The 21,748-nt window shown below is 36.7% G+C and overlaps 1 protein-coding gene, 1 long non-coding RNA gene and 1 pseudogene across 5 annotated transcripts in view; 2 read left to right on the forward strand and 1 right to left on the reverse strand.

The window, feature by feature from the left end:
- Positions 1–21,748, forward strand: part of LOC309801982 — a 128,347-nt gene that overhangs the window by 25,771 nt on the left and 80,828 nt on the right. The window lies entirely within an intron of this gene.
- Positions 1–21,748, forward strand: part of LOC309802253 (ankyrin repeat domain-containing protein 26-like) — a 91,486-nt pseudogene that overhangs the window by 2,342 nt on the left and 67,396 nt on the right. The window contains exons 5-8 of the transcript in view: positions 2,306–2,399; positions 4,437–4,535; positions 5,153–5,181; positions 5,274–5,346. The product of the transcript in view is annotated as an ankyrin repeat domain-containing protein 26-like (transcript). The remainder of the gene's footprint in view (positions 1–2,305; positions 2,400–4,436; positions 4,536–5,152; positions 5,182–5,273; positions 5,347–21,748) is intronic.
- Positions 13,644–21,242, reverse strand: LOC309801842 (ATP-dependent zinc metalloprotease YME1L1-like). The gene is made up of 7 exons (XM_082616878.1): positions 20,779–21,242; positions 19,538–19,650; positions 18,523–18,678; positions 16,297–17,283; positions 16,132–16,205; positions 15,404–15,490; positions 13,644–13,922 (listed from the first exon to the last, which is right to left on the reverse strand). Exons 4-7 carry the CDS (start codon positions 16,361–16,363, stop codon positions 13,779–13,781), a joined length of 372 nt encoding a protein of 123 aa, XP_082473004.1. The 5' UTR covers positions 16,364–17,283; positions 18,523–18,678; positions 19,538–19,650; positions 20,779–21,242; the 3' UTR covers positions 13,644–13,778.

Raw genomic sequence — 21,748 nt, forward strand, 5'->3', positions numbered from 1 at the left:
GAACGTTTCAAGAGAAGCAAAAGAATGGGGAATAATAAGTATGTGGCGTTATAATAACAACAGTTAGGTTTAGCGATGTTTTAATAAGTACACACCATTTTGGATAAACTAGTGTGCGTTGAGTACCTTTATGGCAGCCATACTTGAAGTAACGTAAATATAAAGTAATGATGACCTGTTGTAAGGTGACAGCTATGGAAAGAGATAAGAAGGGCCTGATCTGTTAGACCTAGGCAGCTGCTGCAGTGATACAGCACTGTGTTTAAAGTCAAAAGACATGGTAGCATCCTGGTTCTGTCACGAGCTGTGGGATCTCGGAAAAACTTGTCTACCCTGGTTGAGCGTCAGTGACGTCCTTCGTAAAAATGGTACTGGTACCCACTTGTCAGGTAGGTGTAGGGAACAGATGTGGTAAGAGCTGTGAACACACCTTGTAAACTGTAAAGGGTGCTATAGAAATGTAAGACAAAAATGATCACAGTGCATGGACATATATACACTACCAAACGTAAGGTAGATAGATAGTGGGAAGCAGCCGCAGAGCACAGGGAGATCAGCTCGGTGCTTTGTGACTGCCTGGAGGGGTGGGATGGGGAGGGTGGGAGGGAGGGAGCTGCATGAGGGAAGGGATGTGGGAACAGATGTATATGTATGACTGATTCACTTTGTTATAAAGCAGAAACTAATAAAAAATGGTCACAGTGGCAATTAGTGACTCACTAAATGCTGGGGCACTTTTTTAAAACCTGAAGGACAATAAAATGACAGTAGTGTTAAGAATAGGAAAATTAGAACGGGCATGTGGATTTCTAGCTTGGGGTATGTTAAGTTTCTATATAGACTGTTATCGGAGATCTCCTATAGGTATCAAGTGCTTTGGTACTTGAAGTCCACTCAACATTTTAAATGTTTTGTTCTTAAATAAATTCCTGTTATTGAATACCAACTATATGCTGGGCAGTTAGACACTGACTGTACCAATTGAGGGGTAAGGCTGTAGTGGTGGGAACATAAAACCCAACAGGAATCCTTTATAAGTCACTGTTAAGTCCTTCATGTAAAGAAAATGGAGAGAGCTTCCCTGGTGGCGCAGTGGTTGAGAGTCCACCTGCCGATGCAGGGGATACAGGTTCGTTCCCCGGTCCGGGAAGATCCCACGTACCGCAGACCGGCTGGGCTCGTGAGCCATGGCCGCTAAGCCTGCGCGTCCAGAGCCTGTGCTCCTCAACGGGAGAGGCCACAACAGTGAGAGACAAAGAAAATGGAGAATGTTACGTTAGACAACATTGAGAGAGTTTGTAGTTAGGATGGGGATGGGAGTGGGAGTGGAATTTAGGTAGTCAGAAAAGATCTGCATGTGAGAAAAGCTACCAAGGGGAGGATGGGAAAGAGCCAGTCATGTCAGGGTCCAGGAGAGGGACATTCTGGACAAAGAGAGCAGCGGATCCCATCATTACACTCTCGCATCTTGGAAGGACCAGGAAACAGGAAGTGGGGTAACTGTCCTTACAATCACTTTTATCATTGTTGTTGTATGTAGAAAATAAAATGTGCATAAGAAAAGCTTGGCACATTTAGATGCTTAATAAATAAATGTTCTTATTCTTCCCTTATTAAAGCTTGCTGTACTTTTTTGAAGAGTTGCATAACTATATTTAAATTTTCTCCTATTATTTAAACATAACAGTTTTTATTACTACTTCGCTATTTTATTCAACTATTTTTCCTATCAATAAAAATTTTATCAAATTACAGATTCTTATAAGCCCTTGTTTACCTAAATGAAGCATCTTCTACAGTGTTCTGTTTATGCTCAACATGAAATACTTCATGGTTTCTTTTCATGCCAAGTATATTATTTTAATACTAAAAATTTCTGTCTTTAGAAATATTTTAAATTTATAGCAAGGGTACTTATTAAAGCATTTATTTAAACACATATTTTTTAAAAATACTCTCTTCTTTTGACAATGAATGTAAAGTAGAGTTAGGTGTTTTGAAGTTAATTCTTTGCTGAAATGTGCCTGTAAGTCAGGCACATTTTTTGTCTGTGAAAATAATTCCTCTGGCTTTCCATGCTCAGTTTACAGAGTCAGTAGCCAAATGAGGATAAAAGATAGACTTGATCTAGAGAGTGTATATGAAGTTTTCTATTTCAGTGTTTGGGTTTTCAATGCATGCTTCTCTTATTTTTAAATCTAATTGCTTGTAAAGTAGGAAATTTTTAAAAAGTAGGGTATTTCCAGCTATTAGAAGGGGATTAGGAAAGCTTTATGCAACTCATTATTAATATCAATTTTAACAGAGTATCTCTGAGAGACTTCCAGAGAAGTATGTTGATCATTTATCTGGAGCTGCAGGTCAAAGAGGAAAAAATATATTAAATGGACAAGTAGAAGGTAAGAACTATATTTTTATGAAAAAGTCATTTGACAGCATGTTGATTTAAAATGGGAATTCTGATATATTCTAATAGCCAAAGAAAATCACCTGTCGGTTAAGAGGAAGTATCATTCCTCACACTGATTTCAAGTTGAACTGAGCCTGTCTCATTCTGGAAAAGAAGTGCTGTATCAGAAGAACTAAGCAGCTACATCTTTTTTTCTTGTCAAAAATCCATCAGCAGTTTTTAGGCAGTTTTTATTTGGCCAAAAAGCAGTGCTTGAATACCTAACTGTGTGGTGTGTTCTATTTAAGCTCTGAGTGTCCAGATGTTCTTTTGTAGACAACATGCCATGATATAATCATCTATCTCCATGTCTGTTACCAAGTTACACTGTGAAGTGTGCCACCCTTTTGAGGTGGTCCTCAAAGACACAGTTTGCTTGTTGTTTAACCAAGTGTCCTAAAGCATGTACCTGAAGTTATATCATTTTTTATTCTAAAAAGCTACGCAGCTTATATTCTGAAAACTATTAAAAAAACATAACACTGTTGATGCAAAAAAAAAAAAGGAAAATCACCTGTCAAATGCATAGTGAGGAAAAAGATGAGAAAAGGAGGGAAGCTGTGTATCTTATCTGGTGTCAGCCACAGATTAAATTGAGAGTCCCCTTTAAGGAGCTAAATTATTAGTTCCGTTTCAAGGTACTCTACAACCTAAGGAAAGTCGGGAAATGAGGAAGAGGAAAGAAGGACTAAAGAATGAGAGAGGCAGAGGTTACAGGGAGTAAATGAAGGAAAAGGAAGCAGGGGTCTGTGGAGGACGGGGGCAAAGTAAAATAGGTCTTTAGAAAAGGGAAGAGAAGAGTATTTGAAACGTGAGACAAATTTGAAGTGAGCTTCCAGCACCGAAACTTGTCAGAGACGAACAGCAAAGCTTTCCCACTCTTACTGTGGGAATGTAGAAGCAGACTGATAGGCCAGAGTTTCTCAAATTTTAATTAGTCCCCTGGGGACCTTGTGAAAAGTGCACATGCTGAGCAGCAGGTCTGGGATTGTGCATTTCTGACAAGCTCTCAGAGTAGCAAGGGTGTAGGCTTGCATTGAGAGAAATCTGGAAGAGGAGCCACTGGATAGTTCAAGACAGAACAGGATCAAGGAAGAGTATTATTTTGTTTTTCTTTCTGAGTGTGTTTATAGCCAGAGGGTAGCAAAGCGTTGAAGTAGAACTTATAGATGTAAGGTGCCACTGCTAAGCAAAGAGGAAAAAAGAAGTGGTGGGGATGATCCATAAAAAGAATGTCAAAGGGAGAGAATTAAGACCACAGATCCAGAGACTACCTTTGAAGAGGAAAGAATATAGTGAAAGGAAAGAGGGGGGAAAGAAGGGTGTTAGGGAGGTGATTGTGGAGGTGATGAGGAAACTTGAGAGAACTCTCGTTAGATGACTTCAGTGTATTTACACTGAAACAAGGTTAGGTCATTGCTGCTCCAGAGAATACTGGAAGCAGGAGTGGGTGCTAGAATTGAGGTAAACCCCAGCTCCTCCTTCTAACTATCAGGCATCAAAGATATATGTTGTGTTGGTATGTGTTATTCAAATGAGATTAATTTGAATATGGAAGCATTGGCTGTTTTTTGTTTTTTTAAGATAGGTTTGTGGTTTTTTTTTTTTGGCTGCTTGGCTTGGCATGTGGGATCTTAATTTCCCCGACCAGGGATTGAACCCGTGCCTCCTGCAGTAGAAGCATGGGGTCTTCACCACTGGACCGCCAGGGGAGTCCCTAAGATAGCTAATTTTTTGATGATAATTGTTTCACAAAAATCCTTTTAAACATTAGCATGATATACTGAACCAAACTAATTTTGGAAACAAAAGAAATTAATAGGGTTCATTCCCTAAATGCTAGAATTGTTATTTTCAGTAAATACTACACTGATTTTGAAATATGAAAGATTTTTAATATCTAATAATTCTGTGGCAGTAAAATTTACTTTTTCCCTTTTGATAATCGTACTTCGATGTTGAAAACTTATAATACGTTATTTCTTAGATGTGCCTTATATACCTTCTTGCATGAGTGGATCGAGAAACTTTAAGATGACTAAACTAGAGGATCCAAGAAATGTAGGCATACCAGTAGCCCACATGGGTATGGAAAAACATGAATATTTTTATGAACTATTATTCTACAAGTGTATATCCAAGCTGATCAGTTCATAACCCTTTCTCTGATGAGAAATGAATTATACATTCAACTGAACTGTCATCCCAACTGTGCACTTCCTAAATTACAGGACAAACTGAAGAACATGATAAATACCTGTAGTATAACGGTGTAAATGATGCTGCTGTATTGCATTCAAGATGTGCTGTTGCATTTTACCATCAGCTTTCACATTTACCTTCTCGGGGTCATGATTTGTTGCTCTGATTAAAGATCACTTTTCTCCTCATCAATCAGCATGTTCACATTGGTACATGTGCATTTTTCTATTTTATAAAGGCTTTTGGAACATAATCTTCCTTTTGAAATCTTAACTGCATGTTTTGTTAAACCTGTACTCCTATTTTTTCTTCAGTATCTATAGTGGATTCATATGTCTGTCTTGTTGCAGTCCTAACTTCCCCCAAGAAACAAAACACCAAAACCTAAAGTATTCACTGCCAAGGCCAAGCATGAGGGTTCTGCTCAGTACTAACTGCATGAATATATAGTTGGCTTTCATAGTTACGTGTAATTGATTCTATGTCCCTTTTGCCTTTTAGATTCTCCTGAAAAATATCCTCACTTGAAGGTAAAAACTTATATTTTTGTCTTGAATTATTAACTACAGATTGTATCAAATGTACATTATTTATTAATCAACTTGTTTCAAAACCCATTCAGCCTGCAGTTGGAGTGAAAGATTCTGTTCCTAATAAAGCAGTAGGAATGAAGGATTTACAAACAGCCAGATCAGGTAAATTTTGCAGTGCAAATTTCACTCTGGAAAGAGGTACACTAAAATATTTGAAACGCTCACAGCCTTCATATTCCTAATTCTTTTTTCTTTTGTTTTTGCAAGTTTAATTGAAGGATTTGACATAAATAAGGCACATGTTATTGTTGGTATCCATGTTTTGAAAAAAAGATATTTACAAGCATAAGAAAAAGATATTTTTAAAATGTAAGCTTTAACTCAGATGTTTCTATGTACGTTTCAATACCCTAAAGTTCTCAGTTAGGAATCTCTGTACTTCTTAGGGATTCTCAGAGGTTAATTATTAGATTCTAAGATTTTTCCAGTTTTATAAAATGCTTATTTGAATTCTGACCTTAACCTAGAGTAAAGCTTCACTTGCTAACATGTCAATTGTATTTCAAATTTAATTATTTCATTTTAGTGGTGTTACACGGATGAGCTTAAACCAACCAGATGTTTTGATTAGCAGACTCTGTGTGTGTGTGTGTGTGTGTGTGTGCGTGTGTGTGGTCTTTGATTATTAAAAGTGGGGGAAAGTAATCATACCTTAATGACGATTTGATAGACACAATCTTGTAAAACAGTAATTCTGAACGTTTTGGGCTTTAAGATCCTTTTATTTATTTGTTTGTTATTTTTTATGATGCAGATATATAGGATCCTTTTATACTTTTAAAAATTATTGAGAATTCCAAGGAACTTTTGTTTAAGTAGGTTGTATCTACTGATGTTTACTGTATTGGAAAATAAAACTGAAAAATTTAAAATACAAACACACACTCATACATTCTATTAGCCATTAGAAGTATGACGTTATCACATATCTTGTCTCTGGAAAACTGCTCTGTACACTTAAAACAGAATGAGAATGGAAATAACGTTTACTGTTATTGTGAAAATAGTTTTGACCTCTTGGACCCCTTGAACGGTTGAGTCTTGGGACTCCAGGGATGCTCAGGTGACACTTGAGAACCACTGTTTTAAACCATTTACAGAGCTCATGGATGTGAAATGATAAAGGGACGCTTGTGATGAAACAGGCTTTAAACTTTCACTTTTACATTTCTTGCTTTCTTCTTTGATTTGTCTTTTTTTTAATGTATACAGCAGGTTCTTATTAGTCATCAATTTTATACACATCAGTGTATACATGTCATTCCCAATCTCCCAATTCATCCCACCACCATCCCCAACGCCCTGCGGTTTTCCCTCCTTGGTGTCCATACGTTTGTTTTCTACAACTGTGCCTCAATTTCTGCCCTGCAAACCAGTTCATCTGTACCATTTTTCTAGGTTCCACATATATGCGTTAATATACGATATTTGTTTTTCTCTTTCTGACTTACTTCACTCTGTATGACAGTCTCTGGATCCATCCACGTCTCAACAAATGACCCAATTTCATTCCTTTTTTATGGCTGAGTAATATTCCATTGTATATATGTACCCCATCTTCTTTATCCATTCGTCTGTCGATGGGCATTTAGGTTGCGTCCATGACCTGCCTACGGTAAATAGTGCTGCAGTGAACATTGGGGTGCATGTGTCTTTTTGAATTATGGTTTTCTCAGGGTATATGCCCAGTAGTGGGATTGCTGGATCATATGGTAATTCTATTTTTAGTTTTTTAAGGAACCTCCATACTGTTCTGCATAGTGGCTGTATCAGTTACATTCCCACCAACAGTGCAAGAGGGTTCTCTTTTCTCCATACCCTGTCCAGCCTTTGTTGTTTGTACATTTTCTGATGAAGCCCATTCTAACTGGTGTGAGGTGATACCTCATTCTAGTTTTGATTTGTATTTCTCTAATAATTAGCGATGTTGAACAGCTTTTCATGTGCTTCTTGGCCATCTGTATGTCTTCTTTGGAGAACTGTCTATCTAGGTCTTCTGCCCATTTTTGGATTGGGTTGTTTGTTTTTTTAATATTGAGCTGCATGAGCTGTTTATATGTTTTGGAGATTAATCCTTTGTCCGTTGATTTGTTTGCAAATATTTTCTCCCATTCTGAGGGTTGTCTTTTTATCTTGTTTATGGTTTCCTTTCCTGTGCAAAAGCTTTGAAGTTTCACTAGGTCCCATTTGTTTATTTTTGTTTTTATTTACATTACTCTAGGAGGTGGATTAAAAAAGATCTTGCTGTGATTAATGTCAAAGAGTGTTCTTCCTATGTTTTCCTCTAAGAGATTTATAGTGTCCAGTCTTACATTTAGGTCTCTAATCTATTTTGAGTTTATTTTTGTGTATGGTGTTAGGGAGTGTTCTAATATCATTCTTTCCATGTATCTGTCCAGTTTTCCCAGCACCACTTATTGAAGAGACTGTCTTTCTCCATTGTATGTCCTTGCCTCCTTTGTCATAGATTAGTTGACCATAGGTGTGTGGGTTTACCTCTGGGCTTTCTATCTTGTTCCATTGATCTATGTTTCTGTTTTTCTGCCAGTACCATATTGTCTTGATTACTGTAGCTTTGTAATATAGCCTGACGTCAGGGAGTCTAATTCCTCCATCTGCGTTTTTTTTTCCCTCAAGACTGCATTAGGTATTCGGGGTCTTTTTTGTCTCCATACAAATTTTACGATTTTTTGTTCTAGTTCTGTAAAAAATGCCATTGGTAATTTGATAGGGATTGCATTGAATCTGTAGATTGCTTTGGGTAGTATAGTCATTTTCACAATATTGATTCTTCCAATCCAAGAACATGGTTTATCTCTCCATCTGTTGGTACCATCTTTAATTTCTTTCATCAGTGTCTTATACTTTTCTGCATACAGATCTTTTGCCTCCCTAGGAGGGTTTATTCCTAGGTATTTTATTCTTTTTGTTGCAATGGTAAATGAGAGTGTTTCCTTAATTTCTCTTTCATATTTTTCATCATTAGTGTATAGGAATGCAAGAGATTTCGGTGCATTAATTTTGTATCCTGCACCTTTACCAAATTCTTTGATTAGCTCTAGTAGTTTTCTGGTGGCATCTTTAGGATTCTCTATGTATGGTATCATGTCATCTGCAAACAGTGACAGTTTTACTTCTTCTTTTGCAATTTATATTCCTTTTATTTCTTTTTCTTCTCTGATTGCTGAGGCTAGGACTTCCAAAACTATGTTGAATAATAGTGGTGAGAGTGGACATCCTTGTCTTGTTCCTGATCTTAGAGGAAATGCTTTCAGTTTTTCACCATTGAGAATGATGTTTGCTGTGGGTTTGTAATATATGACCTTTATTATGTTGAGGTACGTTCCCTCTATGCCCACTTTCTGGAGAGTTTTTATCATAAATTGGTGTTGAATTTTGTTGAAAGCTTTTTCTGCATCTATTGAGATGATCATATGGTTTTTATTCTTCAATTTGTTAATATGGTGTATCACATTGATTGATTTGTGTATATTGAAGAATCCTTGCATCCCTGGGATAAATCCCAGTTGATCATGGTGTATGATCCTTTTAATGCATTGTTGGATTCTGTTTGCTAGTATTTTGTTGAGGATTTTTGCATCTATATTCATCAGTGATATTGGTCTGTAATTTTCTTTTTTTGCCGTATCTTTGTCTGGTTTTGGTATCAGGGTGATGGTGGCCTCGTAAAATGAGTTTGGGAGTGCTCCTTCCTCTGCAATTTTTTGGAAGAGTTTGAGAAGGATGGGTGTTAGCTCTCCTCTAAATGTTTGATAAAATTCACCTGTGAAGCCATCTGCTCCTGGACTTTTGTTTGTTGGAAGATTTTTCATCACAGCTTCAATTTCATTACTTGTGATTGGTCTGTTCATATTTTCTGTTTCTCCTGGTTCAGTCTTGGAAGGTTATACCTTTCTAAGAATTTGTCCATTTCTTCCAGGTTGTCCATTTTATTGGCATAGAGTTGCTTGTAGTAGTCTCTTAAGATGCTTTGTCTTTCTGCGGTGTCTGTTGTAACTTCTCCTTTTTCATTTCTAATTTTATTGATTTGAGTCCTCTCCCTCTTTTTCTTGATGAGTCTGGCTAATGGTTTATCAATTTTGTTTATCTTCTCAAAGAACCAGCTTTTAGTTTTATTGATCTTTGCTATTGTTTTCTTTGTGTCTATTTCATTTATTTCTGCTCTGATCTGTATGTTTTCTTTCCTTCTGCTAACTTTGGGTTTTGTTTGTTCTTCTTTCTCTAGTTCCTTTAGGTATAAAGCTAGATTATTTATTTGAGATTTTTCTTGTTTCTTGAGGTAGGCTTGTATAGCTATAAACTTCCCTCTTAAGACTGCTTTTGCTGCATCCCATAGGTTTTGGATTGTTGTGTTTTCATTGTCATTTGTCTCTAGGTATTTTTTGATTTCCTCTTGGATTTCTTCAGTGATCTCTTGGTTATTTAGCAATTTACTGTTTAGCCTCCATGTGTTTGTGTATTTTTTGTTTTTCCACTGTAATTCATTTCTAATCTCATAGTGTTGTGGTCAGAAAAGATGCTTGATATGATTTCAATTTTCTTAAATTTACTGAGGCTTGGTTTGTGACCCAAGATGTGATTTATCCTGGAGAATGTTCTGTGCGCACTTGAGAAGAAAGTGTAATCTGCTGTTTTTGGATGGAATGTCCTATAAATATCAATTAAATCTATCTGGCCTATTGTGTCATTTAAAGCTTCTGTTTCCTTATTTATTTACATTTTGGATGATCTGTCCATTGGTGCAAGTGAGGTGTTAAAGTCCCCCACTATTATTGTGTTACTGTTGATTTCCTCTTTTACAGCTGTTAGCCGTTGCCTTATATATTGAGGTGGTCCTATGTTGGATGCATATATATTTATAATTGTTATATATTCTTCTTGGATTGATCCCTTGATCATTATATAGTGTCCTTCCTTGTCTTTTGTAACATTCTTTATTTTAAAGTCTATTTTATCTGATATGCGTATTGCTACTCCAGCTTTCTTTTGATTTCCATTTGCATGGAATATCTTTTTCCATCCCCTCACTTTCAGTCTGTATGTGTCCGTAGGTCTGAAGTGGGGCTCTTGTAGACAGCATATATATGGGTCTTGTGTTTGTATCCATTCAGCAAGCCTGTGTCTTTTGGTTGGAGCATTTAATCCATTCACGTTTAAGGTAATTATCAATATGTATGTTCCTATGACCATTTTCTTAATTCTTTTGTGTTTGTTTTTTTTCACACTTTAAAAACTTTATTTATATTAAAAAAACTCATTTGTTTTTAAAAGCATTAACAAGAGAGAAAGAAAACCAGAAAAGGTATGGAGCAGAAGACATGCCCCTTAGTAGTGTTCTGTGGGAAGGTGGGATTTTTGGTTCTCTGAAATTGAACGTTTAGTGTTTTTATAAATGAAAAGGAAAAAACAAACAGCTTTAACTTTAAGTCCCCAAAAGCCCATGGCTGTTCTATTACCCACACCCCACCGACAAAAAGAGCACCAGGAAAAGAGCAGCAGAAGACAAGAGAAATGAAGAGTGGAGCCACATCTGGATGGGGGCGATTTCCCTTGTGCAGTATGCTCTTAGGGTCACAGAGAGGAAAAGGCTCCTTTTTGCCAGAAAAGGAGTGGGACGAAATGTGAAGGGGAAAAGGGGTAAATAAGGAATTTTAATGCAGAGGGGAAGGGGGGTGGTGGGTTGTGCACTTTTCTCCTACCCCAAAGCCTCAATATATAAAGGAAGGGGGAGGGAGGAGGATAAAGATTTCCAGTTGCATTAAACAGAGCTTTTAGATTAAGGGGAGGAGTAAAAGGCAAATAAGGGAAAGGGTTAAAAAAAAATCAACCGCATAGCAGCTGATTCCTCTAGCCCAACCTGCTAATATACACTAAACTAAAAGGAGGAGGTATGGGATGGTGGGGGGTCGGGGAGGGGGATATGGACACGACTTCCCTATAACCACTTCAGAGATGACAATCATTCTGGGCAGCTAAGGAGTAAGAGCCACACCACTCACTCCTCCCACCAATCTCATCTGGAGGTTCATCAGAACAGGATTTTTGCAAAATCCCAACATATACAGTTGAGGAAAACCTTCTGTGGCTAAAATTAGAGGCTACTCCAATTCCCAGTGGAGAGACTGAGGTTCTCTAGGTCACCTCTCCTCTTCTTTCTGCTATTTAGGGCCAAGAAGTAGGTAAGAAAGCAACAAATTTACTACATTTTGACAGAATTAAACTTGTATTATTTTGAAGGAGCCTGTGATCAAGAGTGATAAATGCGTACTGTCATCCCTAGAGCAACTGCTAAGACATAACTCACAATAGGAGGAACAGGGAATTTCCTGTTAGTCCAGTGGTTAGAACTCCGTGCTCTCACTGCCAAGGGCCCGGGTTCAATTCCTGTTGGGGAACTAAGATCCCACAAGCCATGCTGTGCAGCCAAAAAAGAAGAAGAGGAACACAGGGATCTCTTTAGATACGAGAAAAACAGAAAACAAATAGCAAATGGCAGATGTAAAAGCCACTACATAAATATTAAATATGAATGAACTAAACACCCTACTCAAACAACAGAGATTTTCACACTGGATTAAAAAAAAAAACAAGATTGGGCTTCCCTGGTGGTGCAGTGGTTGAGAGTCCGCCTGCCGATGCAGGGGACATGGGTTCGTGCCCCGGTCTGGGAAGATCCCACATGCCGCGGCCAGCTGGGCCCGTGAGCCATGGTCACTGAGCCTGCACGTCCAGAGCCTGTGCTCCGCAATGGGAGAGGCCACAACAGCGAGAGGCCCGCGTACCGCCAAAAAAAACACAAAAAAACAAAAAAAACAAGATCCATATGATAAAGGACTTGTCTTTAGAATATATGATCTCTTACAACACAGAAGACAACAACCCAAAGAGGGGAGGGAGGATTTCAACAGACATTTCTCCAAAGACGATATACAAATGACCAAAAGCCTAGCAGAGGATGTTCAAAATCACTAGTCCTAGGGAAATGTAAATTAAATCCACAATGAGATTCTACTTCATACCCACTAGGTTGGCTTTGTCAAAAGGACAAGACTATAAGAAACACTGTACAAGATATGGAGAAACGGGAACCTTCATACACTGGTAGTTGGAACATTAAATTATATAGTTACTTTCAAAACAGTTCATCAGGTTCTTAACAAGTTAAACAGAAACTCACCACATCACACAGCAATTTCTAGAAGTCTACCAAGACAAATGAAAACGTGTCCACGCAAAGACATGTATACTCATATATATATATATATATAAACACAGAGAGAAGGGGAGGGAAGGAGGGAGGGAGGGAAGAGAGGAGGAAGGGAGAAAGGAAGCAGGGGCAATAAAAAACGGGCAAATGAAAATAACTGGTATATCAGAATCAAGGGTATATGAGAATTCCTTGTATTATTCTGGTAATGTTTCTCTAAGTTTGAAAGTACATCAAAATTTTAAATTACCCAAATAAAGGGCAAGAATATCATGTAGCAAGCTCCCTCTACCAACCTCAACGAAGACCATATACAGCTTAAAAGGTACTAGAAAACTGTAGGTAATTTTAATAAAATCACTTCAAGAATATAGTATGGTTGTAAAACCACTACAATGTGCTCTAAAATAATTTTTCTACTGAGTTAGGTAAAGTCATCTGTAAATTCTGTAACAACACATTCATATTCACAAAATCTGACTGAAAAATAAACACAACTTTCCATTTCTAACACAGCATAATTCAAAAGTTCACTCTGAATGGGACTGGGTTTTTGGTTTTATTTTGGTTTTAACGCAAAGCATAATTACATAGTTATTCATAATTTGAGGTGTGTTACTTGTTTATTTAACAAAATGCTGCTGCTCTGAAATAAACTTCATTTTCAGAGTGATAGTAATGTTAAAATAAAAAAGACCATGAAAATGCAAGCTGCATTTTAAAAAGCTTATAATAATCATTTAAATTCCGATTGTATCTGTAGGTTCACAATTCTCTACTCTTAGATTTTTAAAAAAACACTTTATATATGGTCAATCTAGATCATAATTAAGTGCATCTTAATGAAGTTTCCACTGATGTATGTAGAAATATGATTTACCAATAGCCAAATAGCATCATTTCTTTATCAAAGATAAGTGGTACTATCTAGAAATAAAGACAGTCCTTCAAGAATTGTATTTTCCTAAGTAAAAATACTTCCCAAGAGCTAAAGGCACAATTTCTATTCACATCTAGCACTGTAACCAACCATAAAATCATTACTTATTTTCAACTTAATAACTGATTGACATTTCTCAAACAAGCTGTTTTCAATCCTGATAGTTCTTTATTTTCTTTGGTAAATTGCTGTTTGCAGTAGGTGTCCATCATGAGAATAATCAAAATTAGATAAATGTGACAAAAGACTGACAAAGTGTTTCACACCCTTGAGTGATACCAAGAATGGGAGAAAAGTGTTGCAAAATACGACTACTGCAGTGCTACTTATGGTCTTGCAATAAAACCAACAATGCATCAAGAGCTATCATCTCACATCCAATTTCTTCCCCTCAAGAACAATCTGAACCTCTTTGGCATCCAAAGGCTCATAGGTCAATAAAGCTTCTGCTAGATTCTTGTGCTCTTTTGCATGAGTCTTCAAGATATGTTTTGCTCGCTCATACGAATCCTGAAATACAAAGCAGATATGTAAGAGGCAGAAACCTTAGGAGAAGCACAAACCCTCAATGAGATAAAAAGCCTTTATGCACCCTAAAAAAACTATAAAATCTATTGACTTCTAGTTATGAAAGATAAACGCATTTAAAAGCTTGGTTCCCTAAAGATAACTCTTTCATACTTTCAAATGTTACATTTTTAACCTCAAAGTCTATCATAGAGATAACTGAGGACTACTTAAACAAAAAGCTACTTAAGAAATAAAATTATACACTGTACTTATCTGCTTTCTAAATAAGGTCTGTGAACACAGAAATCTATTTCTCTTTTCAGTATACGTGCTAAAAGGAAAGGGAGTTTGCTCCTTTTGCCTCTTGAGATTTCACCAATTTACTCAATCTAGAATGGCCAGAAAAGATATAATTTCCATTCTTTTACTTGGTAACACACTCACCTCTCAATACTGTAATACAATATCATTAGAGGTGATCCCTGACTTCCATACATTTGATTTTTTTTTTTTGCAACCCACCTTGAACTTTTCATTTAAATCCTTCAACTCTCTTTCCAAAGGTGAGTCTGAATTAAGTTTATCAGCTTATGAATAACAGCAGTAATAACAGTTCATTTTTGGCAGTGTCATATTTGCCTGTACAATGTTTATGCCAATATTTTACTAGCGAATTATATTTTTGTCCTTATAAACTTGGGTGGAAAATGTAAAAATGAATTTACTAAAACCAAGAAGCACAGGTCATATAAACACAATACAATTACTAGACATTTTGAACATAACCATGTCCAAGTAAAATAATCAAATTAAAGAAAATACATAAAATATTAGAAATATATCAGCTAAAGAAGAACTGAATATTTAAATCACAATGTAAATTGTTCTGGGTTTCCCTAGTGGCACAGTGGTTAAGAATCCGCCTGCCAATGCAGGGGACACGGGTTCAATCCCTGGTCCGGGAAGATCCCACATGCCGCGAAGCAACTAAGCCCACACGCCACAACCACTGAAGCCCCTCACCACAGCCACTGAAGCCCGTGCCCTAGAGCCCATGCTCAGCAACAAGAGAAGCCACCGCAATGAAAAGCAGCCCCTGCTCGCTGCAACTAGAGAAAGCCCACATGCAGCAACAAAGACCCAATGCAGCCAAAAATAAAATAAATTTATTTTAAAAAATATATATATACATATATGTGTATATATATATAAATAAATATATATATATATATATATATATATATATATGTATGTATATAAATTGTTCTTAGCCTATGGCCAGAATAAAATAAAGATCCAGTCTATGATCAGGCGTTCCAGTCTATGTCAAAGATCCAGTCTATGACATAGTTAATCACGGCAGCAACGGTGCACCTATTAACTTTATAAAACAGAGGAACTTTAGTTTTTTTGCAAGCACCCAAATATTTAGGCACATTTTGACTAAATAGATAAATAAACATTTAAAAAAAGATCATTACCCTCAGAAGGATTCTGGTTTCCTGTTCAATAGCAGATTGAGCTTCTGGACTCAGTTTCCCTGTATCACTGTAGGTCATAACTCCAAGCTAAAATCAATGAAAAGAAAGAAATCCAACAGAAAAACCTCCAACACTAATGTATGTAACAGAGGAAGTACTATCCTATACATAAGAAAATACATATCATGGGGGCAAAGAAAAAATACAATATAAAAATGCCCTTGAGGGCAAAAAAACTTCATTATTCTTCTGAAAGTAGAATACTAAAAAGTGTGAGCAAGAGGGAAAATTTTAAATCCTAAGTATCGTTCTGAGTACCTTCTTAGAAAACCTTAGCAGCTATTCTAGTCCAGAAATCCACAATTCACAGAGTACTGGAATTGCTTTATGGAGCCACAGTGATAATGTAGGAACGTGAAGTATGTGGAAAGGGCAAAGTAAGCAAGCTCAACAAGAAGGTCTTCGATGTCATATGAGTAAAAAAAGCTAAAGAATTTATATTATTTGGTTAATTCATGAAATAATAACTCTTACTGTTTGAGCAGCTGGAATGGAAAGAGTATGTTACATTTCTCAGAAAATGACATTTAGTTTAGAGTCAGCTTTGTTAAATCCATTTGGAATGAGACGGGAAAATCTATCAATTTATAATGAGAATCCTCTCTCACAAAGAGACACTTGGCACATCAACATTTGATACATGAGGAAGGATTAAAATTAGCCATTACCTTTTCACTCATTCCAAATTTGGTGACGATCTGCTTTGCTATTTGGGTTGCATTATCAAAATCACTGGAAGCACCTAAAATTTTGAAATATACATAAAACTCAAGTTAAAAAAATCTTTAAACCAACAAACACAATTTGAACCAAAGCTATTCTTTACAGCCAACCTGTTGTAATATGATCAGCTCCAAATATAAGTTCCTCTGCCACTCTTCCTCCCATACTGACATCCATCTGAGCAAGAAGCTGAGCTCTAGTTTCGTTCCGTCGATCATTTTCAGGCAACAGGTACACCTAGACAATTGGAAAACAAAGAAAACACAGACACAGTTTTGAAACACTTACATTAATAAGCTGAATTATCATTTGTCTCTCATGACCTTACTTAATACCATGATGCTGAAAGCTCAGCGGCATTTAATAGAGATGGTCATGGTGATTGATTACCAAACCAGCTATGTATAAAATGAGGAAAGCAAAAGTGCAGTTTATAAATAGTAAGTAGTTAATGCTGCAATACAACTGTTTGTCCCTCGTTGCACAAAAATGTTTAAAACGTCTATAGGGACGTCCCTGGTGGTGCAGTGGTTAAGAATCTGCCTGCCAATGCAGGGGACACGGTTCGAGCCCTGGTCTGGGAAGATCCCACATGCCGCGGAGCAACTCAGCCTGTGCGCCACAACTACTGGGCCCGTGCTCTAGAGCCTGCAAGCCACAACCACTGAGCCCATGTATCACAACTACTGAGGCCCGCACGCCTAGAGCCTGTGCTCTGCAACAAGAGAAGCCACCGCAATGAGAAGCCCACGCACCGCAATGAAGAGCAGCCCCCTCTCGCTTCCACTAGAGAAAGCCCGCGTGCAGCAAAGAAGACCCAACGCAGCCAAAAATAAAATTTAAAAAATAAATAAGAATAAACGTCTATAATTAGAAAGATATGAAAATGAAACTTGTACTCAATGAGAAAAAACTTAGAAAAACTATTGAACCAGTCACTATGATACATAATTTCTTTCGAGGGGAAAAGAGCAACTATATATTTAAGAATTATATTTTATCTTTAGTGTAATATGCAATAATAGCGTGACCAGATTCATGCTACGCTGTGATTGTTTTGTTTTTGTTATCAATTTCCACACTTCTACGCTCAGGCCCTAAGAATAAAAATTTACTTAAGTAAAATACTCCATTAAGAAGGTATATTTAAATGAATGAAGCTCCTTTGTCTCAAAGTCATTCTTAGAGTCATATGATTTAATATCATTAATAAATATTTTAAAAGTTTGAAAGTTTAAAAAATGAGTAGATTCCACTCTACAACCCATGTAAACCATAATTTGTCAACTGAAAACCAAACTGTAAAAACTATCATCTTAATCCTTATATCAAAAGGAAAAGCTGTATTCTATTTCTAGAAAATAAACTTCTAATTTAACAGGAATATCATAACTAACCTGTTTTGAAGGCAATTCAAGATTTAAAATAAAAATTAAATTCTGAAAAACAGTAAAATTAACTATTCTTTTATCAGCAATATCAGACAAGAGGAAAGACATGGGCACTCATGCCCCCCAAAGAGTGTAACATAAGTTATAATATATTTGTTCTGTAACAGGCCAAACTGTGTTGCTCTGTTAGAGTATATATTTGCATGATTCTATACCTTTCTTTTTTATAAACTTTCTCTCAAAATTAAGAGTTTTTTTCTCAGACTTCCCTTGTGGCACAGTGGTTAAGAATCCGCCTGCCAATGCAGGGGACACGGGTTCGAGCTCTGGTCCAAGAACACTCCACATGCCGCGGAGCAACTAAGCCCATGTGCCACAGCTACTGAGCCTGAGTTCTAGAGCCCATAAGCCACAACTACTGAAGCCCACGCACCTAGAGCCCATGTTCCACAAGAAGAGAAACCACCACAATGAGAAGCCCATGCACCGCAATGAAGAGTAGCCCCCCGGGCTTCCCTGGTGGCGCAGTGGTTGGGAGTCCGCCTGCCGATGCAGGGGGCGCGGGTTCGTGCCCCGGTCCGGGAGGATCCCACGTGCCGCGGAGCGGCTGGGCCCGTGAGCCGTGGCCGCTGGGCCTGCGCGTCCGGAGCCTGTGCTCTGCGGCGGGAGAGGCCACAGCAGTGAGAGGCCTGCGTACCCCCCAAAAAAAAAAAAAAAAAAAAAAAAAAAAAAAAAAAAGAGTAGCCCCCGCTTGCCGCAACTAGAGAAAGCCCGCATGCAGCAACGAAGACCCAATGCAGCCAATAATAAATAAATAAAATTTTTTTAAAAAAGAGTGAATTACCACTAAACCAAAAATTACCAAGTGGCAATTTAAAAAAAAAGATTTTTTTCTCTAGCATAATGAACAGTATAAGATAGGGGAAAAAAAGAAAGAAAACATACCCATTAGGATTTTATCTTTGGAAAACTCTAGTTCCTTCATGGTTACCACTTCTTTTCCATCAACAGCTGCCTTTAAAGCAGCTTGGTTCACAAGATTCTCCAACTCTGCTCCAGAAAAGCCAACAGTACCTCGAGCTATGATTTCTGGATCAACAGCTATATGCAGACAGGACACAATATTAAAATTTCAGAAGAGCTAATAAAAAGCTCTTCATAAAGAACTCACATTGCAAATGAAAAAAGGAGATAGCCATCATGAACTGTAATTTTACAAAAGCTTACTTCACTAAATTCTAAGGGGAAAAAGCCAAAACTGCTAGTAAACACACCATTAAAATTGTCATTGGGACAAATCACAAAAGTTCTTATATTTAAATAACTTTGTGATAAACAGAGAAAGGTAGAGTTGCCAGATAACGATTTACAAACCTTTAATTATGGCCTAACCACAAACTGAAAAAGCACATTCATAGACATTTTGTTTTCAGAATTTCATCTTGAAATAACTTTGGACATAAAAGCCCCCCTTATTATCAGAAACATACTTGGTTTTAAGAATTGATTCAGATATCTTTGAAAATACTGCAGCTTTAATAGCTGCTTTTATTACTCAGGTAGTTCCATAATATTTCCATGTGTTTTGTTTTATAGTCTGCTTCCCCTCTTTTGGCCCCAAAGTGACTATATCATGAGGTACTATGCTCATAATATACAGGTGCTTTTTATATGATTTTATATTTTACATTCATCTAAAGAAACATTTATACATAGATTTCATCAAGTATTATCTAAGTACTCAAAAGAAAACTTTCTTTAGAATCGGGATTCAAAATGACAGAATCTCTGGACACACGTTCATTGAGAAATGGACTTTATGGACAAACAAGAGGAGAGAAAACTAGACATTTAAAGGAATTTGTCTTTTAAGACATCCTGAGTAAGGACCACAAACAGGGTGGATTGATATATTACCATTTTATGGAGATAATGTCTGTATCGTCGAATTAAGACTTACACTGATCAAACTTTATTTTATTGAGATACCACTTCAAGATTTCTGTTCGACCTTTTACATCTGGCCTGGGAACTGTAACCTGCATGTCAAAACGACCAGGACGTATTAAGGCGCTAAAGGGAGAATACAAAAAGAAAATATAAATTAATAAGCTGACTGTGCTGAAGGTCAAGTTAAACAGGACTGACATCCTAAAGAGAAGATGGAAAGACAATGGCAACCAATATTTATTTTGAACATAAATATTCAGATTAGTTCCTTATAAAACGTGGCTCAAAGAACAGTTTCAATAACCAGAAGGCAGAACAAAGGTTCATATAGATAAATGTGTGCATCTAGATAGCATACAACCCTTCAGAGACAAAGACATGCAAGTCGGCCAGTCAAGGAACAAATAATTCTACAGCAACCTCTTATGAGAGCTACACATCCATCTTACTGCTATTAAGTACAAAATGTTAAACTAGAGTCTTAGGCAAGAACCAACTATTAGATCAAATGAAAGTATGAATAACTTCTATGTAATAAAACCAATAAAACTTTTAAACTATAGTAAATTTTATTCTAAAAATCCTCTCTACCCCCCAACCCAAAAGCTTTGTGATGTTTAAGTTGTGAGAAGATTCTTTTAGCAGCTTTACTGAGATGCAATTTTCATATCATAGAATTTGAAGTCGAAAACCCAGTGTTGTTTTTTTTAACATCATTATTGGAGTATAATTTGCTTTACCATGTTGTGTTATTTTCTGCTGTATAACAAAGTGAATCAGATATACATATACATATGTCCCCATATCCCCTCCCTCTTGCATCTCCCTCCCTGCCACCCTCCCTATCCCACCCCTCTAGGTGGTCACAAAGCACCGAGCTGATCTCCCTGTGCTGTGCCGCTGCTTCCCACTAGCTATCTATTTTACGTTTGGTAGTGTAACCCAGTGGTTTTTAATATATTCAGAGTTGCCCAACCATCACCACAATCTAATTTTAGAGAATCTTTACCCCCTCCCTCTCTTCTCCAGCTGAAAGAAACCCCAAATCTACTGGCAGTTATTCCCCATTTTCCCTAACCTCTGGCAACCACTAAATTCCTTTCTGTTGCTATGGATCTGCTTATTCTAGACATTTCATATAAAAGCAATCATATAATATGTGATGTTTTGTGATGGGTTTCCTTCACTTAGCACAATATTTTTAAAGTTCATCACTATTCTAGAATATATCACAAAAATTTTAATACTTACTTATCTAATGCCTCTGGGAAGTTTGTGGCTCCTATGATGATAACTCCTTCGTTGGGCTTAAAACTATTATAAAAAAAAAAAAGGACCTATTCATTGAAAATTAAAACAGCACACATGTAGAAATGTTCTATGCAAAACTGTTTATCGTTAATCTTACTAACAGCAAAGAAAAGGGATTGATCTTTTTAATGCCCAAAATGATAAGGCATCTCTAATTGTTTTCTTAAAATGCCAGTGCACTTCAATAAAAGTGTTAATAATAAATCACCAAGTCATCCGTGGTTACATACCTTCATAATAATTTTTCTAGTTAGGAAGAGATGACCTGACACAAAAAGCTTGAGTCCCCGACTAATTTTTGAAAAACATTTTCAAGTTTACCAATTCAAATTATTTGCTCCTAGACTTCCAGAATGTCTTATATGACTTTAAGAAACAATTTTTTGATCTACAGCAACACTCAAAATAGGGTTTTATATTTCTTTTGTACATCATAGTAGTACTTAAAAATGCCTTATCATTCCATAATCACATAAACATTCTCTTCTACAATTTCAAACTTGTCTTTTCAGATTAATTTTTGAAAAGGAGTGTTCTTGTAGTCTCTTGAGTTGGTGTTTTACAATTAAATCTTTTCATTAAACTTAAAAATGCTTATTGCTATAATATCCAGGAAATGAATATTTGCACATATTCGTGAAAGAGTATATTTTATATCCTTAAACAAATGTTGCAATATATAATCGAAAAATTGAATCTCATAGTTTTCTTCCCCAGTCTTGTTTATATTTTCAAAAGTTCAGAATTCTGCATAGGTTTGCATCATTTAATTATACCAGGTTAGTATATTTTACAGATATTTATCTTAACATCATATGCTTTTCCCGAATAAGTTTATCTATTACTAATCCAAATGCATTTATCCAAATCTTTCCTCTAAGTCCCCTGGGTGCCTCAAATTTGTTATGCC

The sequence above is a fragment of the Mesoplodon mirus genome, assembly GCF_964341445.2.
Source record: "Mesoplodon mirus genome assembly, chromosome: 4".
Lineage (NCBI taxonomy): Eukaryota > Metazoa > Chordata > Mammalia > Artiodactyla > Ziphiidae > Mesoplodon > Mesoplodon mirus.